The sequence below is a fragment of the Leopardus geoffroyi genome, chromosome B1 (genome assembly GCF_018350155.1).
Source record: "Leopardus geoffroyi isolate Oge1 chromosome B1, O.geoffroyi_Oge1_pat1.0, whole genome shotgun sequence".
NCBI lineage: Eukaryota > Metazoa > Chordata > Mammalia > Carnivora > Felidae > Leopardus > Leopardus geoffroyi.
In genome coordinates this window covers 18,322,032-18,347,104 of record NC_059327.1, presented here as the reverse complement: position 1 = coordinate 18,347,104, position 25,073 = coordinate 18,322,032, and the positions used below count along the sequence as shown (strand labels likewise).

The window sequence follows — 25,073 nt, the reverse complement described above, 5'->3', positions numbered from 1 at the left end:
AACAAGAACATAGGCCTGGATTCTCTGTAGTTCTATCATTTTCCTACTTCTCCAGGTTTGAACCAATTAATAAAGACCAAGGCTTATCCAAATAGGACTAAGATCAAATGGAACTATTCCTGACACATAGAGCCTAGATATAAATAGTGGTGTTTTTACTGCCCTCTCTTTCTAGGTACTGGCAGTTTTGAGAGAATTGTTTGGATTTGCGGCTTACCAATATATTACAGTCCTTTTTTGTTCTTAAATCCAAGTAGTTTCTTTTTTTTTAATGTTTATTTATTTATTTATGAGAGAGAGAGACAGAAAGAGAGAGAGGGAGACAGAGAATCGCAAGCAGTCTCCACATTGTCAGCACAGAGCCTGACGCAGGGCTCAGTCTCATGAACCATGAGATCATGACCTGAGCCAAAATCAATAGTCAGATGCTTAACTGACTGGGCCATTCAGGTCCCCCAAGCCAAGTAGTTTAGAATGCACAGATAATCTGCATTCTTTACCACTTTTTCTTGCTGTTACGCCCAGAATTTGTGATCCCCAAAGACCACCAGGGAGCCGAGTCCAATGCAAAAGCAAAGAGCCTTTATTCGAGATAGCTCGAGCTCAATCCCCTACGTGCACTGACACAGCGGTGAGATGCCGGGGGGGGGGGGGGGGGGAGAGAGAGAGAGAGAGAGCGAGTTTCAAAAGCACAAAGGTTTTATAGGGATCTAAGGGCAGTTGGTGGGGTAAAGGTCGTGGCCTTAGCCGATTGGCTGGGGAAGGGTCAGAGTCCTGTTGCGCAGGTTGCCGGGCGTGGTTTGAATGGGAAGTTTGAACGGGAATTTCTTTCTGCGGTTTTCCCGGAAAGGGGGCCATGTCGGGGACATAGTCACTCAAGATGGAGGACACAGAACAAAATGGAGTCGGCCAGTCTAGGTCCGCTCTTTCATTGCCTAAGCTCCTTCCTAGCTTCTGTTCCTAGCGAGGACACATACTAGTGTTGTACCCCTGGACCTGACTGTAGGATACAGTCTTTCAAAACAGAAGAAAATAATTCTTCATCTGGGTCTCTGAAATGCTGGGCATAAAAGACAGATTTCATTCCCAGTTCATGTATAATTTCTTGTGGTTATTCCACAGAGGTCTTTCCTTCCTAGCTTCAACACCCACCCCCCAGCACTTCCCCAAAAAGAAGACAAAAACAAAAACAAGCAGGATGATCACTATAAATCCCATATCAAGACCTTTATGTTGGGCCTTCCAGACCTTAACTTCGGGACAATCAATGTATTGGAGTTAGCTTCAGCCATGAGTGACAGTAAAAAAACAAAATAATGGCAGGTTAAATAAGGTAGAACTTCTTTTACTCATTTAACATCTGGAAGGCACAATGGGTTCAGGGACCTAGACTCCTATTTTTTGTTTCTCTGACATGTATAGCTTTTGTCCTATAGAATATCTGACTCAAGACAGCTGCTGGAGCTGATTACGTTCACATAGCTCTGGGCACGGCTATTTATAAAATTGCCTTTTTCTCAAAGCCAATAGTTTTATAGCAGTTGATGACAGTCTTTTTTTTTTTTTTTTCTTTTTTAACGTTTTATTTATTTTTGAGACAGGGAGAGACAGAGCATGAACAGGGGAGGGTCAGAGAGAGGGAGACACAGAATCCGAAACAGGCTCCGGGCTCTGAGCTGTCAGCACAGAGCCCGATGCGGGGCTCCAAGTCACAGACCGCGAGATCATGACCTGAGCTGAAGTCAGCTGCTTAACCGACTGAGCCAGCCAGGCACCCCGATGCCAGTCTTTTAACAAGTATACTTCCTGGTCCTGAAAGATGTCTTAGGTATGACTTTAACGTATAGAACAGGCTTTTTGAGTCCCCATTCCATGTGAAGGCTCAAAGATGCATATCTTCTAGTGATAGTGTGCAAGTAGGTCTTAATATCTTGATGATGGAGATGTTATTGAAAAAATATTTCCTTCCTGAGTAGGGACATGATAGAGACAAGAGGTCTACAAGTTCTAGAATAAGCATCTCAGTAATAAAAAATTAATAAAATTAACAAATTAAATAAAAGTTAAAAATTAATACAATTACGTTTCTAAAGGCTGAATATGTGTGCCTCAATATAAATTAGTTACCAATCTAATGTGTATTGAAAGAAACTAAAGGGGCACAAAAATGCTCTTTCTCATTTCCCTGTAACCACTCTGTATCTCCTCTACCACTACCTTCTTCACACTCCCTTCTTCAGGAAGGCGATGCCTTGACTCTGCCCATGGAGCACAACTGTGGATGTGCGGAAGAAGGAAAGGATACTGCTACAGAGAGAAATTTCTTGTTACCACCTTGTTCTTGCATTTCATACAGCCTCTCATATGCTCACGTGTACACAAAAGATGGTTATAATGGTTCTTATTTTGCAGATGATATTCAGTATTCAGGGGCTTGCTGAAGCCCATGGCAGTTAAATGGCAGAGCTGGAATCAAAATCCACTTTAGTCTAACTTCATCAGTTAGATATGACAGTCTTTTTAATGTGTGGCCTCTGGCAAAAATCTGACTTTCATTTGCTCGGAATCTTAACTGACCCCAAGTGTAGCCAGCCCATTTGTTTTGTTGAAGATACTCTATTGTCAAAACAGAGAGGGCTTGCTTGTCCTGTGTTGGACTAGGTGAGGTAAAGGTGACCTCTTAATCTTATCTAGGAGGATTATCTTCCTTTCCAAGAGTAAAAAACTGATGGGTTGGGTTTAGATCACCATTGATCTACAACAGAAAGGCAGCTGTACTACCACAGGAGTCTGCCATGAATGTTTATTCCTACACTTGATCTTAGCCAAAAGGCCGAGAAGCGATTGTTTATTCCTAAATAATAAAGAAACAGTTGAGCATAGATTTCTGAACCTCTTGGGAGTTGTGGGGAGCAGGCCAATGAAAGTTAAGCCCCTGCTTCTGATAGAACAGCCTTGGAAGAGAAGCCGGAGAGTAGCTTATTCTGAAGAATAACAAGGTGGCTGATCTTAAACCACATCCCCGCTCCTTTCTGAAATGGGACAAAGTGGGTCTACTGTAGCAGAAATGAGCCCAGGAGTAACAAATAACATCCTGATTGGCACCAGGCATCTTCACCCTCCCCAGAAGCTGAGAGTGTGATACTTGGGGCCTGAGGTGAGGGGACCAGTGGCTAACGCATGTGATAGGACCGCTCATGAAATGAGCTGTGAGGACCATGACTTGATCATTTTGTTCTCTAACAATGGAGAGACAGAGAGTAAAAAAAAAATTCTTCAGGAACTTTTTTCTTTTAATGTTTTTATTTTGTTTTTGAGAGAAAGACGCCATGCAAGTTGGGGAGGGGCAGAGAGAGAAGGAGACACAGAATCTGAAACAGGCTCCAGGCTCTGAGATGTCAGCACAGAGCTCCATGCGGGACTCGAACCCATGAGCTGTGAGATCATGACCTGAGCCAAAGTGGGACACTTAACTGAGCCACCCAGGCAATCCCAGGAACCTTTTATTTTTTAATCAAGAGCATTCCTACATAAAAATTTAACACTTTAAAATGATCTGTGCTCTCTATAATGTTGTTACTGCAGGCCTATAGAAGAATCTTGTGGTAAATTGTAATGCAAACTTGAGGCATTTTCTCTTTTAAACTGGCAAGGTACTTAATTAATGCTTAATAGAGGTAATGAAGTATCATGAAATTTGCCGTCAGACAGGCTGTGACTCAAACCCTAGATCTGTAATTTCTGTTACTGCTTTGGGTCAATTACTTAACCTCTAAATCATCAGCTTTATCAGCTGTAAAATGTATTCTGATACCACCTGCCTCACAGGACTGTGGGATATATAAACTTTCCTTAGCACACTATAAAAAATTATTTAGCACACTATATAACACAATAACTAGTATTAAGTTAAAATGTGTAATCTTCTAGGATTAATAATTTACTAATTACTTAAAACCTAAAATAGGTTTCAAGAGACTACAAGACATGAGAATTTTGCTTGATGTTTTACCTTTCGAGACAAAGATTGTGAAGGTTTCCTGTAAGAATAAAATCTTATGAATTATGAAGCTTGGGATGATGAGAATAAATGACAGAGTAATTGATAAAATCTTCACAGAAGTTGGCTGCATCAAAGCTTAGAAAGGAGGAGGGGGTAAGAAAAATATTGAATAGAGAAGGAGATTGTTCTGGTTGAGAAGGGGAGGGGCACACAAAAATGAGTGGGGTCTATCTGGGGAATGTGGATTTAGAAGAGGGAGTGGATGGGAGTGTTGAGATAAAGAAAAAGATGTACTTAAAATTCCAAAGGGTGGAGCCAGGTTTTGGAAAATCAGATAGCAAGTAGTAGAACTTCTCATTGTCCTGTCAGCATTTTAAAAAATAAATAAATCACTCTAGTATGGTTAGCAGGGAATTGACTGATACAGTGAACATCTTCCAGAGGTAGAACTGTAAAACTTGCGAAGTCGTGCAGATTTCCTCTCCACTGAGACCAACTATGAACTATTGGATTGTCCCCTGACTTCCCACCTGTGACAAGTTCCTCAAGCTGTTATTTCTACTCTTGACTTTTCTATCCACAACTAATGCCATGATCACCTTCTTTAGTAAATATCCCGAAAACTAACAACGAACTCTGATATTATTCTTTAGTGAAAGTACTTAATGATTTAAGATGAAATGGTATGGCTAAGGCATAAACACAATGAGATTCTAGGGTAATGGCTTCTAGGAGGATTTCTTCCTGTGGAAAGTATCTATATCTATATACCTATATCACTAATTAAAAAAATAATAATAAGAGGCTACTAATGTAGTATCACCATTTCAGACCTTGGAGACAGAACAAAATACTGACCCACCCAAAGAGATTAAACCTCCTGACCAAGGTCACTGGCACATTAAAATATGAATTAAGACTCCACCCAGATCTATCAAATCAGACTGGGGGTGGAGCCCCCAAATCTGGTTTAATAAACTCCTATGATTCTAATGCTCACTGAAGTTTGATAACCACTATCCTAGACTTATTATATGGATAGAATTTGAAACTTCACAGGTTTCCTACATGATGGTGAGAGGTGAGGTCCTGGGAGCAGCTGAACAGATAAAAGCCCTTCAGTCACCACTATTCTGGCTTTTTCCCTGAAGGGAAATACTCAGGATTACAAAGAAAGGTGAGATTTTTTTCCTGAAGACCATTTCCTTCCTTATGGTTTTCTTTAAATATCTAGACTTGATCTTAATATTGTGAAAGTTTTAGTGTATATACAAAATGTAACCTTATAAAAGAATAAATAAGAAAGCGAGGGCAGAGGGGGAAAGATGAAATTAGGAAAAATGAGATAAATGTTGGTAACAGTTTAGCACATAGTCAACATTCTAGGAAAGCAAAGTATTCTCCAACTTTCCTTTTTTTCCTGTAAAAATATTTAATCTCTATTCTCTTTCTCTGGTTTCCCTTTAACATTGTGCTGGTTTGATTCTAAACATTTCTTCAAAATATTTATTGAGCATCTACTAAGTCAGGTGCAGATATAGGGCCTCTAAGGAATTGTAATTTCTTGTGGATGGAGAGTGAACAACAAATATATTTGTTCATGCATAAAATTAGATAACAAAGAAAACGAAAGGATATAAATAGTGGGAGGGTATTTCCAATTGCGTAGTTCTAAAAGGGCCTCTCTGAAGTGATATTTGAGCTGAGAACTGAAGGGAAGAAAGAAGGAACTAGAAGTATAAAAATATGACAGAAAAGCATTGCCGAGTGAGGAAGCAGAAAGGGCACAGATGAATTTATCATAACTGGAATGGACAATGGCTGGGGGGAAGATAAAGGTGAGATTATATGTAGGCAGGGAAACCATCTAGAACTTGCTTAGCCATTTGGATTTTAGCCTAAGTGCAAAGGGAAGTTGTCAGAAACCTTGATTTAGGTTTAAAAAAGTATTCTGGTTGAGCTGAGGAGTTGGGGATGGGGGGTGGGGGCAGGGCTGAACACAAAGTAGTTGAGATGATGGCGGTTTAAATTATGCTTCTAAATGAATCAGTTTTAAAGTGAGCTGGGGAAAGGAAGGTATTGTTTGAAATCCTGGATAGTGCTTTAGATATGCTAATGTGGGGTGCTTATTAGGCATTTAATTGCCAATGAGTTGGAAGTGTTCTGTGTAGGTAGAAGATTAAATTGGAGAGAAGTACTTAAATTTTTGGAAATGTGATTATCTAGGGAGTCACTGGAACTAGAATAAGGGACTAGAATTGACCCTCAAAGCACCCCAAAACTTAGAATCTCAAGAGGATGTAAGGTCAAAAAAAGGATGCTGAGAAGCAGACCAGGAAAGTAGAGGGATGTCAGATCTAAGATCTTGATTGCAAAAGGAAACGTTCTGCGAGGAGGGTCATGGTCATCTGTAACTGCTGCTGAGAAGTCAGGTAAGATAAAGCCAGGAGTGGCTGCTGAATTGTAAACTTGTGTTCATTTTGTGACTGATAAGTCTTTTCAGTTGAGTGGTCTAGGACGTCAGGGAAGCAAAACAAGGGAAACCACAAGAAGGTTGAAGAATCTCAAAGTAGAGAGAAATATTTGCAGTTTGTGTATTAACAAGGGATCAATCTTTCCAATGTATAAATATCTCTTTTTTTTTTTTTTTTTTTTTTTAAATTTTTTTTTTTTTTTTTCAACGTTTATTTATTTTTGGGACAGAGAGAGACAGAGCATGAACGGGAGAGGGGCAGAGAGAGAGGGAGACACAGAATCGGAAATAGGCTCCAGGCTCTGAGCCATCAGCCCAGAGCCCGACGCGGGGCTCGAACTCACTGACCGCGAGATCGTGACCTGGCTGAAGTCGGACGCTTAACCGACTGCGCCACCCAGGCGCCCCTAAATATCTCTTAATTAAGGAAAAAGCCCCCCGAAGCCTGGTTTAAAAAAAGTAAAGGGTGGGGCGCCTGCGTAACTCAGTCGGGTAAGCCTCAGACTTCAGTTCAGGTGATTTCATGTTTGTGGGTTTGATCCCCGCATAAGGCTCTATGCTGACAGCTCAGAGCCTGGAGCCTGCTTTGGATTCTGTGTCTGCCTCTGTCTCTGCCCCCACTCATGCTCTGTCTCTGTCCCTCTCTCTCTCTCTCAAAAATAAATAAACACTTTAAAAAAATGTTTTTGAGTAAAGGCTTAAACAAATGGTTCATAGAAAAAGAAATGAAAATGGCTTTTTAGCATGTGAAAATAAAATGTAAACTGACAATATATAAAGATACCATTTCTCACCTATCAAGCAAGCAAAAAGTTTGACACCTTTCTCATATGTTGCTTGGAACACAAAACTGCAACTTTTGTGGTTGGGATTCCAGCAAAATGTACCAAAATTATAGGTGTATTTATCAGGAATCCCATTTATCAGGAATATGCCCTCTAAGACCATGGTTCGGAACTTTGGTCTCAGGACTCCTTTGTACCCAAATTATTGGTGAAGACCTTAAAACGTTTTTTGTGTGTCATATCTATCTGTAGTCACTGATTTAGAAATTAAAACTGAGTTTAAAATACATATATATATGTATATTAAACTATTAAAAGTAAACATAACATTTTTATGAGGATCCTCTTCTGAACAATTAATTGAAAAAAAGTGGCATGGTTTTACAGTTTTGCAAATCTCTTTAATTTCTGGTTTATCAGACAGCTAGTATATCTGCTCCAACATTCCACCCACTGCAGTGCTATTTTAGTTGAAATATATGAAGAAAATCTGTCCTCATACAAATACATTGTTGGGAAAGGAGAGCACATTCTAATAGCTTTTTTCAGATAATTAGGACTTTTCTTCCTGAATTTACCAATGAATGTTTTCTATTGTATTCAAATCCATTGTTCTGTCTGATACTTTGCATCTACATTTTATCCTTGCATAATCTTAACATCAGGCATTGGTCTTTTGGAACACATTAGTTCACTGAGTTTTCAGACTTTCCAAATGTTGACATATTTCACTATACAATATCCAAGTCACATTTGTTAATATCACCACCAATTTTTATCAGAAAAGAAGCTGTCAAAGTCTTGGGAAGCTGTCAAGCTTTCGACAGTGGATACAAGTTCTCCAAAGCCAGAATTTTATCATTGACAACTAATACACTCACTTGGTTTTCTTGAAATGACAGGGTCACTCTGTTAGTGTTTGAGAAAATATCTTCCAAAGTGCTACATCTGAATGACCACATTTGTCTCATTTGTTCTTTCAACAAAAACGTGCTGGAAAAAACATGGCTAGTATGGCTTGTAACTCAGTTATAGAAAGTGATTTTTTTGAGACAACGCCTGTATTCCCAAATGCAGCTTAAATGCTCTATGCAGTTTTCATTTTGTCACCCAAAATATTAATTAAATCCTGTACTTAATAGCTCACTTATTATTTTGTTTCATCAAGAAAGTAAGGTTATTAAGTAAAAAAAAAAAAAAAAAAATTAACTGGGAGTATGCAAGAGATTGAAAAACACGATAAATGACCATACTTGGTGCTACTTACTTGATGAATGGTAAGATGCCAGAAGTTTTATCTACTATCAGCACAAATGTTAACACAGTAAAAAAGGCAAACCAAGTCTTGGGAACCACACTTTGAAAACTGCTGCTTTAATATTTATCCTCACAAAATACAAAGTTATCATAAATACACAATTAACTTCATAACTATAAAAGTGTTTTGCATGTCTTAAATTAAAAATGAGAAGGAATGAAAAGACAGGAGGTCTAGCTGACGGCAGGGTTTGGGTGACAGTGAGAGCATCATGGTGGGCGGGCGAGGGGGAAGCTAGTAAGTCCACAAATGGAAGTCTGGGACTTCTGAAGTCTGTCAGATTTGTTCCAAGAGTTTGTCAAAAGAGCTGGTGAATAAGATGGAATGGGGACAAATGTAAACAGGATAGAGGATTTTTTTTTTTTTTTTGAGAAATTAATACTTGGGTGTTACAGTGTCCCCACCGTAACAATGGCTGGAGATGGAGTTAGAAAAGAGAAGTAAGGCAAGGCAATTCTTCGTTGGTGAAAAGCTACCCAAATTCAGTGGGTAATCCCTTTTAGGAATAGAATTAAAATGTTCCTCGAGTATCAGAATTGTTGCTCAAAGGTAATCAGAATCGTCTGGAAATGGGGATGGAAGAGATTATAGATCCCTTTCTCTCTTTCCTTAAAAGCAGTTTCCCTTTAGGTGTATTGGCCCTTTTTCAGTTGTCCAAGGTGAAAAATCTAGTTTCCCTTAAATTTTGTTAAGTTTTTCTTTTGGGGGTGCCTTTTTATTTTTTTAATCGATATCTTTATTGGTCAGCTCTTAGATGACAGATGTCTTCGGCTTTGCCCACAAAACTTGAGGTGCCTCACACTTAGGCGCATGCGTACTCAGAAAGCGGGTTCTCCCTTAAATTTGACACCCAAGTGCCACTCCCCTTTAAGGAGGCCCGGGAACCTGGCTGCATTTTCCGGCTTGTGCAAGCCCTGGGAAAGGGAGAGCGTCCTTAAATGCCTGAAGCCAGTCTTTGCGGCATTCTAGTCCCGGATGTTCCTCCAGAGCTTTAATACTCTCTGCCTTCTAGTAAGTGCCTTTTCTTCTTTTTTCTTTTTCAGCTGCTTTTTTTTTTTTTTTTCCTAGTGCCTTACAGGGAAGTGGTGTCCTGTGTCCTCACTTGTAACTAATTTTCAGCCCAGTGCTAAATTTTGAGAAAACTTGGAAGCCCCCTCAATCTCAGGATACGGGTGTGAGTCCCGTGCGTCCTCCCCCGAGCATGTGGCTGCTGGCTGCGGAAGACCTGCGGGTTCGAGGAGCCGCGGATGCGCTGAGGGGATCTGATGCTTGGCTGAGGGTGGACACCGCGGTTGGCAAGTGTGACTCCCCCAAATTACCGCCACTCTTTTATGGTTCAGTGTGCAGGGAGGTATTCCACGGCAGAAAGTTCACCTGGGGACACCTGCCAGGATGTCCAGGAGGCTCAGCTCCCAGTTACAGCAAAAATTCCCGGAAGATGTCTACTGTGAGAAACACCTGGAACTAGTGCAGTTGTTCTGTGTTGATGACCAAATCCTGCTGTGTGGCCAGTGCTTCCACTCTCAGGAGCACCAGAATCACTTGGTGTGTGGAGTACAAGAGGCTGCTGGCGTTTATAGGGTGAGCCTCCTGCAGATCCCAGAGCACTCTTAACACTGGCCGCCTCCTCTTACTAACTTATTTGGGGGAGGGGAGGCGATATTCTGATCCCGCAAGGCCACTTCCCTTAGGCAGTGTTTATCAGAGAATTCTAGACAGGTACTATATTTAGACCTTAAACGTAAAGGCTAAGAAAACATAGGTGTATTGGGGGCGCCTGGGAGGCGCAGTCGGTTAAGCATCCGACTTCAGCCAGGTCACGATCTCGCGGTCCGTGAGTTCGAGCCCCGCGTCAGGCTCTGGGCTGATGGCTCAGAGCCTGGAGCCTGTTTCCGATTCTGTGTCTCCCTCTCTCTCTGCCCCTCCCCCGTTCATGCTCTGTCTCTCTCTGTCCCAAAAATAAATAAACGTTGCAAAACAAAAAAAATAGAAAACATAGGTGTATTGGCCCTTTTTCAGTTGTCCAAGGTGAAAAAGCTAACTATTCTAAAGCAATTACTTTACCTAGAGTTTTGTGATCTATTTCTCTGCAGAAGTTATTCCAGGAGATATTGAACACATTGAAGGAGAAACTTGAAGTAGCTAAAAGCATATTGGCTGATGAGCAAGAAAGAATGGTGATGATTCAGGTCAGTGCTTATCTCGAGTCTTAGGGAATTACCTATAACGTTGGACAGCAAATAACATAAACAAAGTCAAAAGATGAATGACAAACCAGGAAAAATATTTGAAATCCATTGGTAGGAAAAGTGTTAATTTCTTTACGAATAAAGAACTCTGTAACATCAATAAGCAGAAGACTAGAAATTCAATAGATAAATGATCAAAGAAATGAGATTTTGCAGAAAAGGAAATGCAACTACCTTTTGAATACATAAGAAGATCCTGAACTTTTTTTATGGTAAGAAGAATACAAATTAACTCTTAAATTCGTGAAATGACATTTGTAATCCTTATTGGAAGATACTAATGATTGATAACAGTTTATAACAGTGCCATGGGCGAGTGAGCATCTCATGTTGTGTTGGTGGCCATGTAAATCCTGAAACCATTTATTATTTTTTTTAAGTTTATTTATTTTTGAAGGAGAGAGACACAGAATGTGAGTGGGGGAGGGGCAGAGAGAGAGGAAGACAGAATCTGAAGCAGGCTCCAGGCTCTGAGCTGTCAGCACAGAGCCTGATGCGGGGCTCAAACTGACAAACCGTGAGATCATGACCTGAGCCAAAGTCAGATGCTTAACCAACTGAGCTACCCAGGTGCCCCTCCCCCTTTTTTTAAAATTTGAATCCTAAAACCATTTAAAAGGCAGTTTGAGAATTACTGTCCAGAATGAGGGCTTGCTGTCTGTTATGCCCATGTTTCACTTCTGATTTAAAACCTTCTAACTCAAGCCTTTAACTCTATTCTGTGCCAGATATCCAGATTCTGACTCTTCTCTCCTTCAATTTTAAAGAAAATAAATGGCTAGTTGAAGATGATAGAGGAGAAGAATTGACTGACTCTGCAAGAACTTTTCAACTGATCCCCATTTTTTTCAGCCTTAACCACCATATATTCAAAAATAAAATATTGGGGTCCCACTCTTTGCCAGGGACTATACTAGGTGTTGGAGATTCAGTAGTAGGAGAGGGAAAAAAAATTGCCCTTGTGCAACTGACATTCTCATGGAAGTAAACCAAATAAGTAAAATGAATGTTACATGGTAAATGCTATACATTCAGGGAGGGGTGGGCGGAGGGAAGCACGATGGGATATACTTTGAAATAAAGTGATCAGGACCTTGTTCAGAAAGTGGCATTTGAGAAAACTCAAGCTGTTGAGGGATTGAGTTATCCTGTTTTGGGAAGAATCTGGTAGGTTCTTAGTTGGGGCTGGAAAGGCAGTGGAAGCTGATAGGTGAGATTAGAAGATAAAGGGGCCAAATCTATAGGGCAGCTGACTTTTTTTTTTTTTTATGTTTATTTATTTTTGAGGGGGAGAGAGACAGTGCCAGCAGGGGAGGGGCAGAGAGAGGAAGACACAAAATCTGAAGCAGGCTCCAGACGGAGCTGTCGGCACAGAGCAGGAAGTGGGGCTCAAACTCAAAAACCTAACCTTGAGAGATCATGACCTGAGCTAAAGTCCACTTAACCGAATGAGCCACCCAGACACCCCTAGGGCAGATGACTTTAAATGAAATAGGGAAGGGTTCCTTGGTGGCTTAGTCTGTTAAGCATCTGACTTCATTTCAACTCAGGTCATGATGTCAAAGTTCTTGGTTTCCAGCCCCGCATCAGGATCTGTGCTGGCAGTGCAGAGTCTGCTTGGGATTCTCTCTCTCTTTCTCTCTCTCTGCCCTTCCCCTGCTCTCTGTCTTAACCTCTCAAAATAAATAAATAAACTTAAAAAAATTTTTTTAAATGAAATAGGGAAACAAGAGGAAAGTTTTGAACAGAGGGGTGGCTTGATTGAACTTTCATTCTCACAGAAACACTGACTGCTGAGATAAGACAAGACTGTAGGAGGGTGAGAGCAGAGGTGGGATACTTGACAGGGGACTGTTGTAGTTATCAGGGACAGGTGATGGTGAACCAGGGGTTAGTGGTAGAGGTGGTGAGCAGTGGTTCGGTTCTTGATAAGTACTGACTGCGGAGTCTCATGAGATGAAATATCATTAAGCTGGCCACTCCCAGTGCCAGTCTGTAGCTCCAACTTCCAAGTGATACAGGCTTTCACATCCAACTTCTATTCAACATCTCTTTTGGGTGACTGATTGACTAATCAAAACCAGCATATCCAAAAACTGAGCTGCTGATACACTCCCTGCCTCTACAATCTATCCCTCCCTTGTTTTCCTGTTTTGGCAACTTCCTTCTTCCAGTTGCTTTATCTAACAACTTTGGTGTCACCCTACCATTTCCCTTTCCTGATACTCACTATCCAAAGCATCAGCCAAATCCATTTGCCCCACCTTGCAATTTTCCTCATCTCCCCCTCTTTGTCACTGTGATTGTAGATTCCTCAGTTTTCTAAGTCAGTTAACATGTGTTCATCTGCATTGCATGTTCTAAAATTATGTTGATGTTGGTTGATCTTGAAACTTTCTTTGCCCTCTGTATGTATGCATTTTGTTTCTTCCCTGTACTTGATATTCCCTTGTCTTTGTATAGGAGTTAGAGATGGAAAGTGACCATGAATATTTATCTCTGCTGTTTAACTTGAAGTCTCTTATCTATATCTGTGATGAAGGGAGAAGAGCAGGATTTTAAAGAGATGATTGAGTCTGAATATAGAATAAGGTTCCGGTTGATGGTTGAAGAGATGAACTTCCGGAGCCTACAAGACTGCGTATTCAACCCAAAGTTGAGGGAAGACCATCTGAATCAAGTGCTGGCGTTTGCCACAGAGCTGAAGGGGCAGTCCCAGGAAACGCTACAGGTGAGAGGTGGAAAACGGCACGCTCACAGTATTTGGGAAATGAGGGAAAGGGGAGCTGAACATTATGCCAATTCTAGAATGAGACATCCAGTGACAGCCACACGTACATTAAAAGAATGTATGTATTCAGCCAGCCGTTCTATTTCCGGTCACTTATCTTACAGATATACTTACATGCATATAAAAAGATACAAGGATAAGGGAATGCTGTAAAATTATTCCAGTATAGAGCCATGGTTTAGAGGTCATGTTTGAAGCCAGACTGGTGAAATTCCTACCTGGCTTCTGCTATTTACTAGTCTCTAAGTGGCTAGTCTAACCTATACATGTTTAACCTGAGACTCAGTTTCCTTAGCTATAAAGTGAAGAAAATACCTGTAGTTTTTATGCTATTGTGAGGATTGAATATGATAATCTACATAAAGCTCTTTAAATAGTGTTTGTACGTATTATGCAGTGGAGACTATTAGGCATTATTATTAACTGTAATGTTTATGATAGCAAGAGATTAAGTACAACCTATATCCATCAATACAGGACTCTCAAAATAGATTGTATTATGTACTTAAAATGGAATGCTCTTCAGCAGTTAGAAAAGATAACACAGCCGTATGTGTATGGATAAGAAATGCTCTCCAAGAACATATTATTTATTAATAAAAAACAAGTAGGGGCGCCTGGGTGGCTCAGTAGGTTAAGCGACCAACTTCAGCTCAAGTCATGATCTCACAGTTCGTGGGTTCGAGCCCCACTTCGGGCTCTGTGCTGACAGCTCAGAGTCTGGAGCCTGCTTCAGATTTCGTGTCTCCCTCTCTTTGCCCCTCCCCTGCTCACTCTCTGTCTCTCTCAAAAATAAACACTAAAAAATTTTTTTAAAGTAGGGTATAATATGCATCATTTGTGTTAAGAAGAAAAATAACATGAGCATGTACTCTTATGCCTAGATAAAGCATCTTTGCAAGGATAAAAAATGCCAGTAGCTTGATTCATTCTTTCTTATTAATTGATTATATTTTTAATTTCAAATCTTAATTTAATGAAGGTAATAGGAGACTTTCTGGACAAAACTGTACAGCAAAATAACGTGATCTGTTTTAGAGTCAGGTTGTCTTCTGTATAAGTGGACTATGTGCATGCCTTCCACATCAACACAAATATATTGTGTCAAAGAATCTAGCTTCTAGTGAGGTGTCCTTCTTGACACAGAGGAGCTGTCGGGCCATATCTACTTATATGTATTTCTGAAATGGCAGGAAGAAAAGTGCATTGAAGAGGTAGTTGAATTAGTGAATAAATGAGATTATCACTTGTAAAATAGTAATAAAGAGATGATTCTGCAGAGACTGAACGATTTGGGGAAAGAGAACATGAATAAACTGAAGGAGAGTGAAGGCCGGCTTTCGGGACACATCTGCAGCCTCCAAAAGATGACTGTAGAGCTGGAGAAGAAGTGTGGGAAATACACCCTAATGGTGCTCCAGGTAACATTCCAGAAATGATCTTCATTGCAGTATTTGAGAAATGAGAAGTGGACCGTGCTCATTAAGTGTCAATTCCAGAATATTCTATAATTTGCAAACATACATGAAGGCTGTGTAGCTTTTGGCAGTCACCAAAAAGCATTATGAATTATCTAAAACCCTGGTACAGGGGAGAGTTACTTCATGGTATGAATTCTCACCTTAAGACTATCAGTAATTAGTTTGAATTGAGATATCCCTTATTAGGGTGAATAATTGGTTAGTCGAATAATGACACATCAATACAATAGAATATTCTGCAACCAGAAAAAAAGAATGAAGCAACTCTATAGTGGTAAAAGGTATTTTCAGGGTATTTGATTGGAGTGGAAACATATGGAACCGCTTTTTTGTTTGGTTTTGTGGATACGTATATATGTATAGACATATGTTCGTTAACATTCACGGACTGACTTTGGCAAAATAAACGCAGAGATTGTAACACAAACATTGAGCAGTAACCTTGGAGAAACAAGGGTGAGACTTATTTGCATAGTATTGTATATTTTAAATGCATCACCTTTCAACTAGTAAATTATTATCTTTTTAAGACTTTATCCATATCCTGCTGCTGCTGGACTCATATTTGCAATGGGAGTGCTCTTATTTGAGAAACACTTACTGATAAACTGTTGGGTTCTATTCTAGAGCCCAGTCCCAGACAGTTAAAGTAGGTGTGGCTCAGTTATGCTCAGCTTCTGACCCAGCTTCCCCCACCGTCCCCAGTTTAGCAAGCCCTTGCACCTGCTCAACTCTTGCCATTGACAGTATAGAAAGCAAGTAGATGGGCAGAGTTTGAAATGATGACTATTCTGGATAAGATGACTGAGGTGAGGAATGGAAAATATGTCCCTTGGGAAAGGTAAATCAAAACCACAGTGAGGGACACCTGGATGGCTCAGTCATTTAAGTGTCCACCTCTTGATTTCAGCTCAGGTCATGGTCTCATGGTTCATGGGATCGAGCCATGCTGTCAGTGCAGAGCCTGCTTGGGATTCACTCTCTCTCTCTCTCTCTCTCTCTCTCTCTCTCTCTTTCTCCCCCACACACTCCCTCTCCCCCTCTCTCCCTGTCTCCCTCTCCCTCCCTCCCTTTCTCCTCTCTCAAAAATAAACATTTAAATAAAAAACTACAATGACATAGACCCTCTCAACTGTTAGAATGACTATCATCAATAAAAGACAATGGGTGCTGGTGAGGATGTGGTGAAAAGGGAGTACTTAAACATTGTTGGTGGGAAAGTAAATTGGTCCAACCGCTGTAGAAAACAATATGGAAGTATTTCAAAAAATGAGAAATAGATCTACCATATGATCCAGCAATTCCCTTTGTGTGCCTATACCCAAAGGAAATGAAAACAGAATTTCAAAGGGATACACATACTCATGTTTGGAAACAACCCAAATGTCCATTAACAGATAAATGAATGAAAAAGGTATGGTACATATACATGATGGAATATTACTGAGCCATGAGAAAGGAAAATATCCTCCCATCTGTGATAACATGGATAGACTGTGAACACATTGTGCTTAAGCAAGATAAGTCAGAAATACAACTATTGTACAATATTGCTTATGTATGGAATCTAAAAAAGTTAAACCTATTTAAAAAAACAAAAGTAAAAGGGTACTTACTGGAGAATGGAATAGGGTGGCAGATCGTTGATAAGAGTGATGGTGTTTAAGGGCACAAACTTGTAATAAATAGTAATAAACAATAGAGATCTAATGCGTGGTATAATGAATATATAAAACAATATTGTATAATAATTGTATGATGTGATAAATTTTGTATTATAATTGTATGATGTGATAAATTTTGCAGTCATTACATCATGACCTGAGCCAAAGTCGGACACTTAACCACACAGGCACCCCAAGCATCTGGACTCTCCATCTCGGCTCGGGTCATGATCTCATGGTTTGTGAGTTCAAGACCCACATCAGGTTCTGCGCTGACAGTGCAGAGCCTGCTTGGAATTCTCTCTCTCCCTCTGTCTCTGTCTCTGTCTCTCTCTCTCTCTCTTTCAAAATAAATAAACCTTAAAAAAAAGTTTTAAAAGAAGGAAAGAAAGACATCCAGATTAAATATAAATCTTGTCAAGACATCATCTGACTCAGCAGGTTCTAAATTCCATGTAAAATGACTATATAGTCCCTGAATAATAAAACTAAGAATATTAAAACAAAAACCCAAATAGTTACCTTGGGAATATAACTGTGATTTTAAGTATTTTTTCTGACTTCTACCATTCAGTGTTAAAATTTGGTATCTGATAATTAGTACCATGAAGCTGAGGAAATTATGTAGAAATCGAGTTTCATTATGAGAAGATATTTTCAGGGGTACAACTCACAAGAGGCGTGGCTCAGATACTAACCTTATCTCTTTTTCACCCTGCAGAATGCAGGATCTTCTTTGAAAAGGTAAGTTTTCATTTTGGAAACATTGGGGTGGGAGTCAAGGTCTGATACACGAGCACCCAGGAGTAGGGATGTTGGGGTAAGGATCGGGAGGTCATGTAACAAGATCCATCCTCTGAATAGTGGGGGGCCTGGCGTCTGCACAGATAACAGGCTGTCCTTTTTTTAATAGGAGTGAGTCACTACTGCTTCAGTGTCTGGAGCAAGCCCAAATCACGGACCTGAGTTTATGCCAAGTAACAGGAATGAGCAGAATGCTCAAAGTTCTGCAAAGTAAGTCGACACACCTCCATGATTACAGGGCACTTGACTTTGTATTGGAAAATCCAGCGAACATCCTACCATAAATACAAGTAGATTCCAAAGAGCTTAAGGATTTAAAAAGACTGGAGAGTTTAATAATGCTACACACATTGGATAGTTATCAAGAAAATAATTGTATGCTCTTATGTTGAAAGGCTCTCCTGTGCAAATCCTTTCCCAGTTTTCAACCCTGAAACATGATTGCAAGAAGATTTCAATTAAAAAAAAAAAAATTAAACTTCTAGGGGAAAAAATGTCAACATGTATAATGAAAGATTTCTATCTCCTGCCCCACTGCCTTTTCTGGAATGTCCTGCAGGTGGATTCATACGGTAGGTAGCCTTTTGAGTCTGGCTTTTTTCACTTAGCGTAAAGCATGAGAGGCATATCCAAGTTTGTTGTGTGTATCAGTAGTTTATTCTTTTTTGTTGTTGTGTTGTACTCCATTGTATGAATAGACCACAATTTATTCTCTTGCAGTTCCATGGCCACTTGAGTTATTTCTAAATATATGCCATAAATATTTGCTTAGGGAGTTTTAAGTGGACATGACTTCATTTCTCTTGGTTGCATATCTAGGAGAGGGACTGTAAAATTTGTTTTCCAAATTGGCTGTGCCATTTTGCATTCCCACTGTTAATGTATGAGATTCAGTTGCTCTACATCGTCATAAGCATTTGGTAGTGTCACTTTTTTTTTCTTTAAAGCTGACCTAATAGATATGTAGTTATATATCACTTTAAATTTTAATTTGCATTTCTGAAATGACTAGGGATGTCGAGCATATTTTCATGTTTATTTGTACTTTATTATATCTATTTGAAGTATATCTATAAACATTTTGCCTATTTTTAAAATTTTGTTGTATATTATTGAGTTTTGTGATTTCTTTATATTTTCTGATTAATATTTACCAGTTCTTTATCAGACACGTTTTGCAAATATTTATTCCACTCTGTGATTTATATTTTCTTCTTTTATTAAATTTTTAATTTTAATTCCAATGTTGTTAGCGCACAGTGTTTTATTAGTTTCAGGTGCACAAGTAGTGATCCAACAAGCCTGTACATTACTCAGTGCTCATCATGAGAAGTGTATTCTTATTCCCCATTGCCTGTTATACCCCTTCCCCGACCTGCGTCCCTCTGGTAACCATCAGTTTGGTTCTCATAGTTAAGAGTCTGTTTTTCAGTTTGTCTTCTTTTTGTTCATTTGTTCTGTTTCTTAAATTCCACATGAATGAAATCATGGTATTCGTATTTCTTTGACTTGCTTATTTCACTTAGCATTATAGTCTTTATTTACATCCATGTTGTTGCAAATAGCAAGATTTCATCCTTTTGTGTGGCTGACTGATATTCCATTGTGTATATCTACCACTTCTTTACCCATTCATCTGTTGGTGGACACTTGGGTGGCTTGTATATCTTGATTATTGCAAATAATTTTGAAATTCAGCTTACCAACTTTTTTTTCTGTTATGGTTTGTGCTATTTGTGTGCTAAGAAGTATTTTAGTATCCAAATAAAGATTTTTTTTTTTCTTGAAGCATTAGCTCTTACATTTATGTCTGTTATTCTTTTGGAGTCATATGTGTGTATGACTCAGGATCTGGTATAACTCCCCACCCGCTCCTTTTTTGTTCATGTATGTATCCTTTTTTGTTCATGTTGTTCCAGCATTATTTGGTGAAGATATTATTCATTAAATTTACTTAGCACCTTTGTTGGAAATCAGCTGGCATGTTTAAGCAGGTCTATATTGACTCTAATAGGTCCATTGATCACTGTGTTTTTCCTTTTGCTAATACAACACTCTTGAATGTGTACTCTGTAGGAAGTCTTAAAATTGGCATGTGAGTTTTCCAAATTTGTTCTTATAAAAATAATTTTGCCTACTTTAGATCCTTTGCTCTTTCACATAAATTTTAAAATCAACTTGTTGGGTTCTACAAAAAAAAACCTGAGATTTTAAATGGTGTTATATTGAACGTATAGATTAATTTAGGGATAAGATGACATATTTCTTTTTAGGTTTGCTTCACTCAGCAATGTTTTGAAGTTTTCAGCAAACAAATATCATGCATATTAGATGGGTCTCTAAGTATTTTATAGTTTTTAGTTCTTATACACACTTCTAATTGAAATTTTATTCATTTCTAGTTTATTGCTTATATATAAAAATAATTTGTATATATTGACATTGCATCTATGACTATGCTAAACTCATTCAGAGCTGGTGGCTTTTTTATAGATTCTTTGGGATTTTCTGCAAAGAGAGTCAGGTGCTCTATTAATACAGGAAGTTTTATTTCTTTACAATATGTAATCCTTTCTGTATTTTTCTCACCTTGTACTGGTGCTATGACCTCAAATATAATATCACATAGGAGCACTGAGAAACATTTGCCTTGTTCTTGATCTTAGGGTGAAAGAAAGCATTAAGTCTTTCACCTTGAACTTTTCATTAGCTGTAGGTTTTTGTAGTTGCCTTTCATCAAGTTAAGGAAGTTCTCCCTCTATTCCTGGTTTGCTAAAACTTTGTATCGTGAACAAATGTTGAATTTATTAGATGCATATTTTTTCTTCATATATTAATATGGTAAATATATTTTTTCATATGTTGGCCCAGCCTTGCATTCCAGGAGTAAACCTGGTTATGATGTTTCATCCATTTTATATATTGCTGGATTCAATGTGCTAATACTTTAAAGAATTTTGGTATTTAGGGTACTGAGGCATATTGATATATAGCTTTCTTATAATTGTCCATAGACACTTCAGTTTATTTATACAACACCCAGTGCTCATCCCAACAAGTACCTTCCTCAATGCCCATCACCCACTTTCCCCTTTCCCCCACCCCCCCATCAACCCTCAGTTTTTTCTCAGTACTTAAAAGTCTCTTATGGTTTGCCTCCCTCCCTCTCTGTAACTTTTTTTTCCCCTTCCTTCCCCTCCCATGGTCTTCTGTTAAGTTGCTCAAGATCCACATATGAGTGAAAACGTATGGTATCTGGCTTTCTCTGACTGACTTATTTCACTTAGTATAATACCCTCCAATTCCATCCACATTGCTGCAAATGGCCAGATTTCCTTCTTTCTCATTGCCAAGTAGTATTCCATTGGATATATAAACCACAATTTCTTTATCCATTCATCAGTTGATGGACATTTAGGCCCTTTCCATAATTTGGCTATTGTTGAAAGTGCTGCTATGAACATTGGGGTACAAGTGCCCCTATGCATCAGCACCCCTGTATCCCTTGGGTAAATTCCTAGCGGTGCTATTGCTGGGTCATAGGGTAGGTCTATTTTTAATTTTTTGAGGAACCTCCACACTGTTTTCCAGAGCAGCTGCACCAGTTTGCATTCCCACCAACAGTGCAAGAGGGTTCCCGTTTCTCCACATCCTCTCCAGCATCTATAGTCTCCTGATTCGTTCATTTTAGCCACTCTGACTGGTGTGAGGTGGTATTTCAGTGTGGTTTTGATTTGTATTTTCCTGATGAGGAGTGACGTTGAGCATCTTTTCATGTGCCTGTTGGCCATCTGGATGTCTTCTTTAGGGAAGTGTCTATTCATGTCTTCTGCCCATTTCTTCACTGGATTATTTGTTTTTTGGATGTGGAGTTTGGTGAGTTCTTTATAGATTTTAGATACTAGCCCTTTATCCCATATGTCATTTGCAAATATCTTTTCCCATTCCGTTGGTTGGCTTTTAGTTTTGTTGATTGTTTCCTTGGCAGTGCAGAAATTTTTTATCTTGATGACGTCCTAATAGTTCATATTTGCTTTTAATTCTCTTGCCTTTGGAGACGTGTCAAGTGAGAAATTGCTGTGGCTGAGGTCAGAGAGGTTTTTTCCTGCTTTTTTCTCTAGGGTTTTGATGGTTTCCTGTCTCATATTTAGGCCCTTCATCCATTTTGAGTTTATTTTTGTGTATGGTGTAAGAAAGTGGTCTAGTTTCATTCTTCTGCATGTTGCTGTCCAGTTCTCCAAGCACCGTTTGTTAAAGAGACTTTTTTTCCCATCAGATACTATTACCTGCTTTGTTAAAGATTAGTTGGCCATACATTTATGGGTTCAATTCTGGGTTCTCTATTCGATTCCGTTGGTCTATGTGTTTGTTTTTGTGCCAGTACCATACTGTCTTGATGATTACAACTTTGTGGTAGAGGCTAAAGTCTGTGATGCCTCCCACTTTGGTTTTCTTTTTCAACATTACTTTGGCTATTCGGGGTCTTTTGTGGTTCCATACAAATTTTAGGATTGTTTGTTCTAGCTTTGAGAAGAATGCTGGTGCAATTTTGATTGGGATTGCATTGAATGTGTAGATAGCTTTGGGTAGTATTGACATTTTAGCAAAATTTATTCTTCCAATCCATAAGCATGGAATGTTTTTCCATTTCTTTGTATCTTCTTCAATTTCCTTCATAAGCTTTCTATAGTTTTCAGCATACAGATCTTTTACATCCTTGGTTAGGTTTATTCCCAGGTATTTTATGGTTCTTGGTGCAATTGTGAATGGGATCCGTTTCTTTATTTCTCTTTCTGTTGCTTCATTATTCGTGTATAAAAATGCAACCAATTTCTGTACATTAATTTTGTACCCTGCGACTTTGCTAAATTTGTATATCAGTTCTAGCAGGCTTTTGGTGGAGTCATAGACACTTTAATTTTCATTTCTAGATAATCTGTTTTGTTCTTTGTCAAATCCATTTGGTCTTGCTTTTTAGCTTTTCTATATCCTGTAGATATTTTTAAGCTTTTCTTTTGTCTTCAAACTTGTAAGCAAAAATTATTTTAGTTCAGTGCCTGGTAATTCCAATATCTAAAGTTATTCAGGTTTATTTCTGCTAATCTCAATAGTGCTTTCTTGGGGCGCCTGAGTGGCTCAGTTGGTTAAGCGTCCAACTTTGGCTCAGGTCATGACCTCACGGTTTGTGAGTTCGAGCCCTGCGTCAGGCTCTGGGCTGACAGCTCAGAGCCTGGAGCCAGCTTCAGATTCTGTGTCTCCCTCTGTCTGCCCCTCTGCTGATTGCACTCTGTCTCTCGCATTTTCTCAAAAATAAACATTAAAAACAAATTTAAAAAAAAAATAGCGCTTTCTTACTCTGAGTATGTGTTTGATTTTTTTAAACAGAAAGTTTTGCTTTTTTCCTTGGGTATTATTTTTAGAAATTCTTTGAGTTCAAAAATGAATATATGTGTTATTGTAGAGAGAGTCCGCATATGTTTCTGCCCATCTTCTGGAAATACTAAAAGTCTGGGACAACTTGTATTTAAATGTAAAGGCTTATGGCTTTTAAGACCACCTAATAATATGAATGAGGCCTAAACTCCAGAAATTTAAGTGCATTTGGCATCAAAACTTTCTGCTGGATTAGAAATTAGAGTAAGAAATAAGGAACTACTCCAGGTTTATGCTTTAGCAACTGAAGAAGTAAGTATGCTGTTAACTGAAGTAGAAACTAGAAAGGGGTAGTTTTGAAGTTCCATTTTGGGCACAGTATGTGTTAAATGCCTGTGTTATTTCGAACTGGTATTTCGCAACTTCTCCATGAAGTAAGCCATGAACATATAGAAGATACTTAAAACTGAGGCTAGGTGAAGTAACCTGGGGAGAAAGAGTGCATGTAGTGAAAAGGACGACCCACCATTTAGCCCTGAGAAACGGTTGAGGAGAAAGAGATAAAGAGAAGGAACAGTTTGAGGTATGAAGGCAAGTGTTACTTTCATCCAAGTATAAGAAATCACATTGAGCTTTCTTGTTCTCAGCTTGATTTTTTTTTTTTTTTCTGGAGGATTCCTTCAGGTCTTCTAGCCTCTGCTAATATGTTCTTTTGATTTACTCAATATCAAGGGCCTGCTGGCAACGATTTATAGGCATCCGGGTCACACTCTGGTGATATTTAAGATGAGAGCAATTCAGTTACAGGGAATCACAGCCAGTCACAGGGAAAAGCCTGATCTGTTAGGAGATTCTGATGATTCTGTAGGGGAATAGATCTTGGAGTTCCAGGCTTGGAGATCTTCAGAGGAGTAGAGATGGGTCCCAGGTGATACCTAAGTAGGATTGGATGCCATTTTTACAGCCTGCTCAAATTCCTTTCTGGTTTGACAGGTACTTCCAAACCTCTGTGTGCTCCATTATTTGTTCTTCCTCCTCAGATTGCATCTCCTTGCATTATCTCACTTTCTTCTCTGGTGTCCACTTCTTGAAACAAAGCTCAGAGGTTACCTGTCCTGAACTCTTGGATTGCCTCTTCCATATCTGTGCCTGCAACAAGAGCCCACTCATTGGCAAGCCTCTGCATGTTAGAAATAGTCTGTGGTGTGGGCATGGACAACTCTCACTGAGTTTAACTGAGTTTCTCTCTCCCTGCAGGAGCTGTCACTTTGGATCCTAAAACAGCTAATCCCTGTTTGGTCTTATCTGAGGATCTGAGAAGCATGCATCTCAGAAATGTCCAGCAGGACGTGCCTCGCAGCCCAGGAAGATTTGTCTTCAGTGCCACCGTGTTGGGTGTGGAAAGCTTCACCTCAGGGAGGCACTACTGGGAGGTGGATGTGGAGAAGGCCACCAAGTGGCAGTTGGGGGTATCTGAAGATTCTGCCAGCAGACATGGTAGTCTACCCACCGCTTCGGGAAATAAAGTCTTGCTCATGGGTTCTTTGATGGGAACCAATTATACCTTCTGGGCCTTTCCCCCTCTGAAGAGGGTCTCCTTGAGAGGAGAGCAGATGCACAAAGTTGGAGTCTTCCTAGACTGTGAGTCTGGGCAGATATCCTTCTATGATGTGGCAAACAGATCCCTCATTTATAATTTCTCTTCCCTCACCTTCCAAGGAGCTCTCAGGCCCATATTTTCTCTTTGTATCCCAAGTGGAGTCACAAATTCAGACTCACTTAGCATTTGCCTTCCTCCCGTTTCTTCTTGTGATGTTACTGTTAGCCCAGTCTTCCTTGGCATGAAATCTAAGAGGGGGCAGAAGTAAAGAGTTTGACTTTGTAAAAGAATCTACATAAAGTAATCCAATAAAAGATTTCTCACACTTGAGTTGGAATCTAGTTCATTATCCCAGAGTTTTTGCATTCATGTGGCTTTCAACACCTATTTAGTGGCAGAGGTTACATTGAAACTGAGTCATGAATGATAATAACGGAAGGGCCCTACTAATTAGAACAATAAATGCATATGCAGCATAAAATTGGGAACTTAGAGAAGTAATACAGCCTGAACTCTATAGGACTAAGTTAAG

The 25,073-nt window shown here is 39.3% G+C and overlaps 1 protein-coding gene across 1 annotated transcript; it reads left to right on the top strand.

Annotated features, from left to right (window-relative positions):
• The first annotated feature begins 8,488 nt into the window (after positions 1-8,488).
• Positions 8,489-24,871, top strand: TRIML2 (tripartite motif family like 2). The gene is made up of 7 exons (XM_045454237.1): positions 8,489-10,160; positions 10,673-10,768; positions 13,371-13,559; positions 14,900-15,040; positions 17,486-17,508; positions 17,678-17,778; positions 24,199-24,871. The coding sequence occupies exons 1-7, from the start codon at positions 9,972-9,974 to the stop codon at positions 24,807-24,809; spliced, it is 1,350 nt and encodes a 449-aa protein (XP_045310193.1). The 5' UTR covers positions 8,489-9,971; the 3' UTR covers positions 24,810-24,871.
• The last annotated feature ends 202 nt before the right edge of the window (positions 24,872-25,073 follow it).

Excerpts from the sequence above, each read along its gene's own strand:
- TRIML2 (XM_045454237.1), top strand. The coding sequence starts at position 9,972 with ATGTCCAGGAGGCTCAGCTCCCAGTTACAGCAAAAATTCCCGGAAGAT. Across the intron at positions 13,560-14,899 it reads AGTCCCAGGAAACGCTACAG|AGACTGAACGATTTGGGGAA; the intron begins GTGAGAGGTGGA and ends ATGATTCTGCAG. Across the intron at positions 17,779-24,198 it reads AATGCTCAAAGTTCTGCAAA|GAGCTGTCACTTTGGATCCT; the intron begins GTAAGTCGACAC and ends CTCTCCCTGCAG.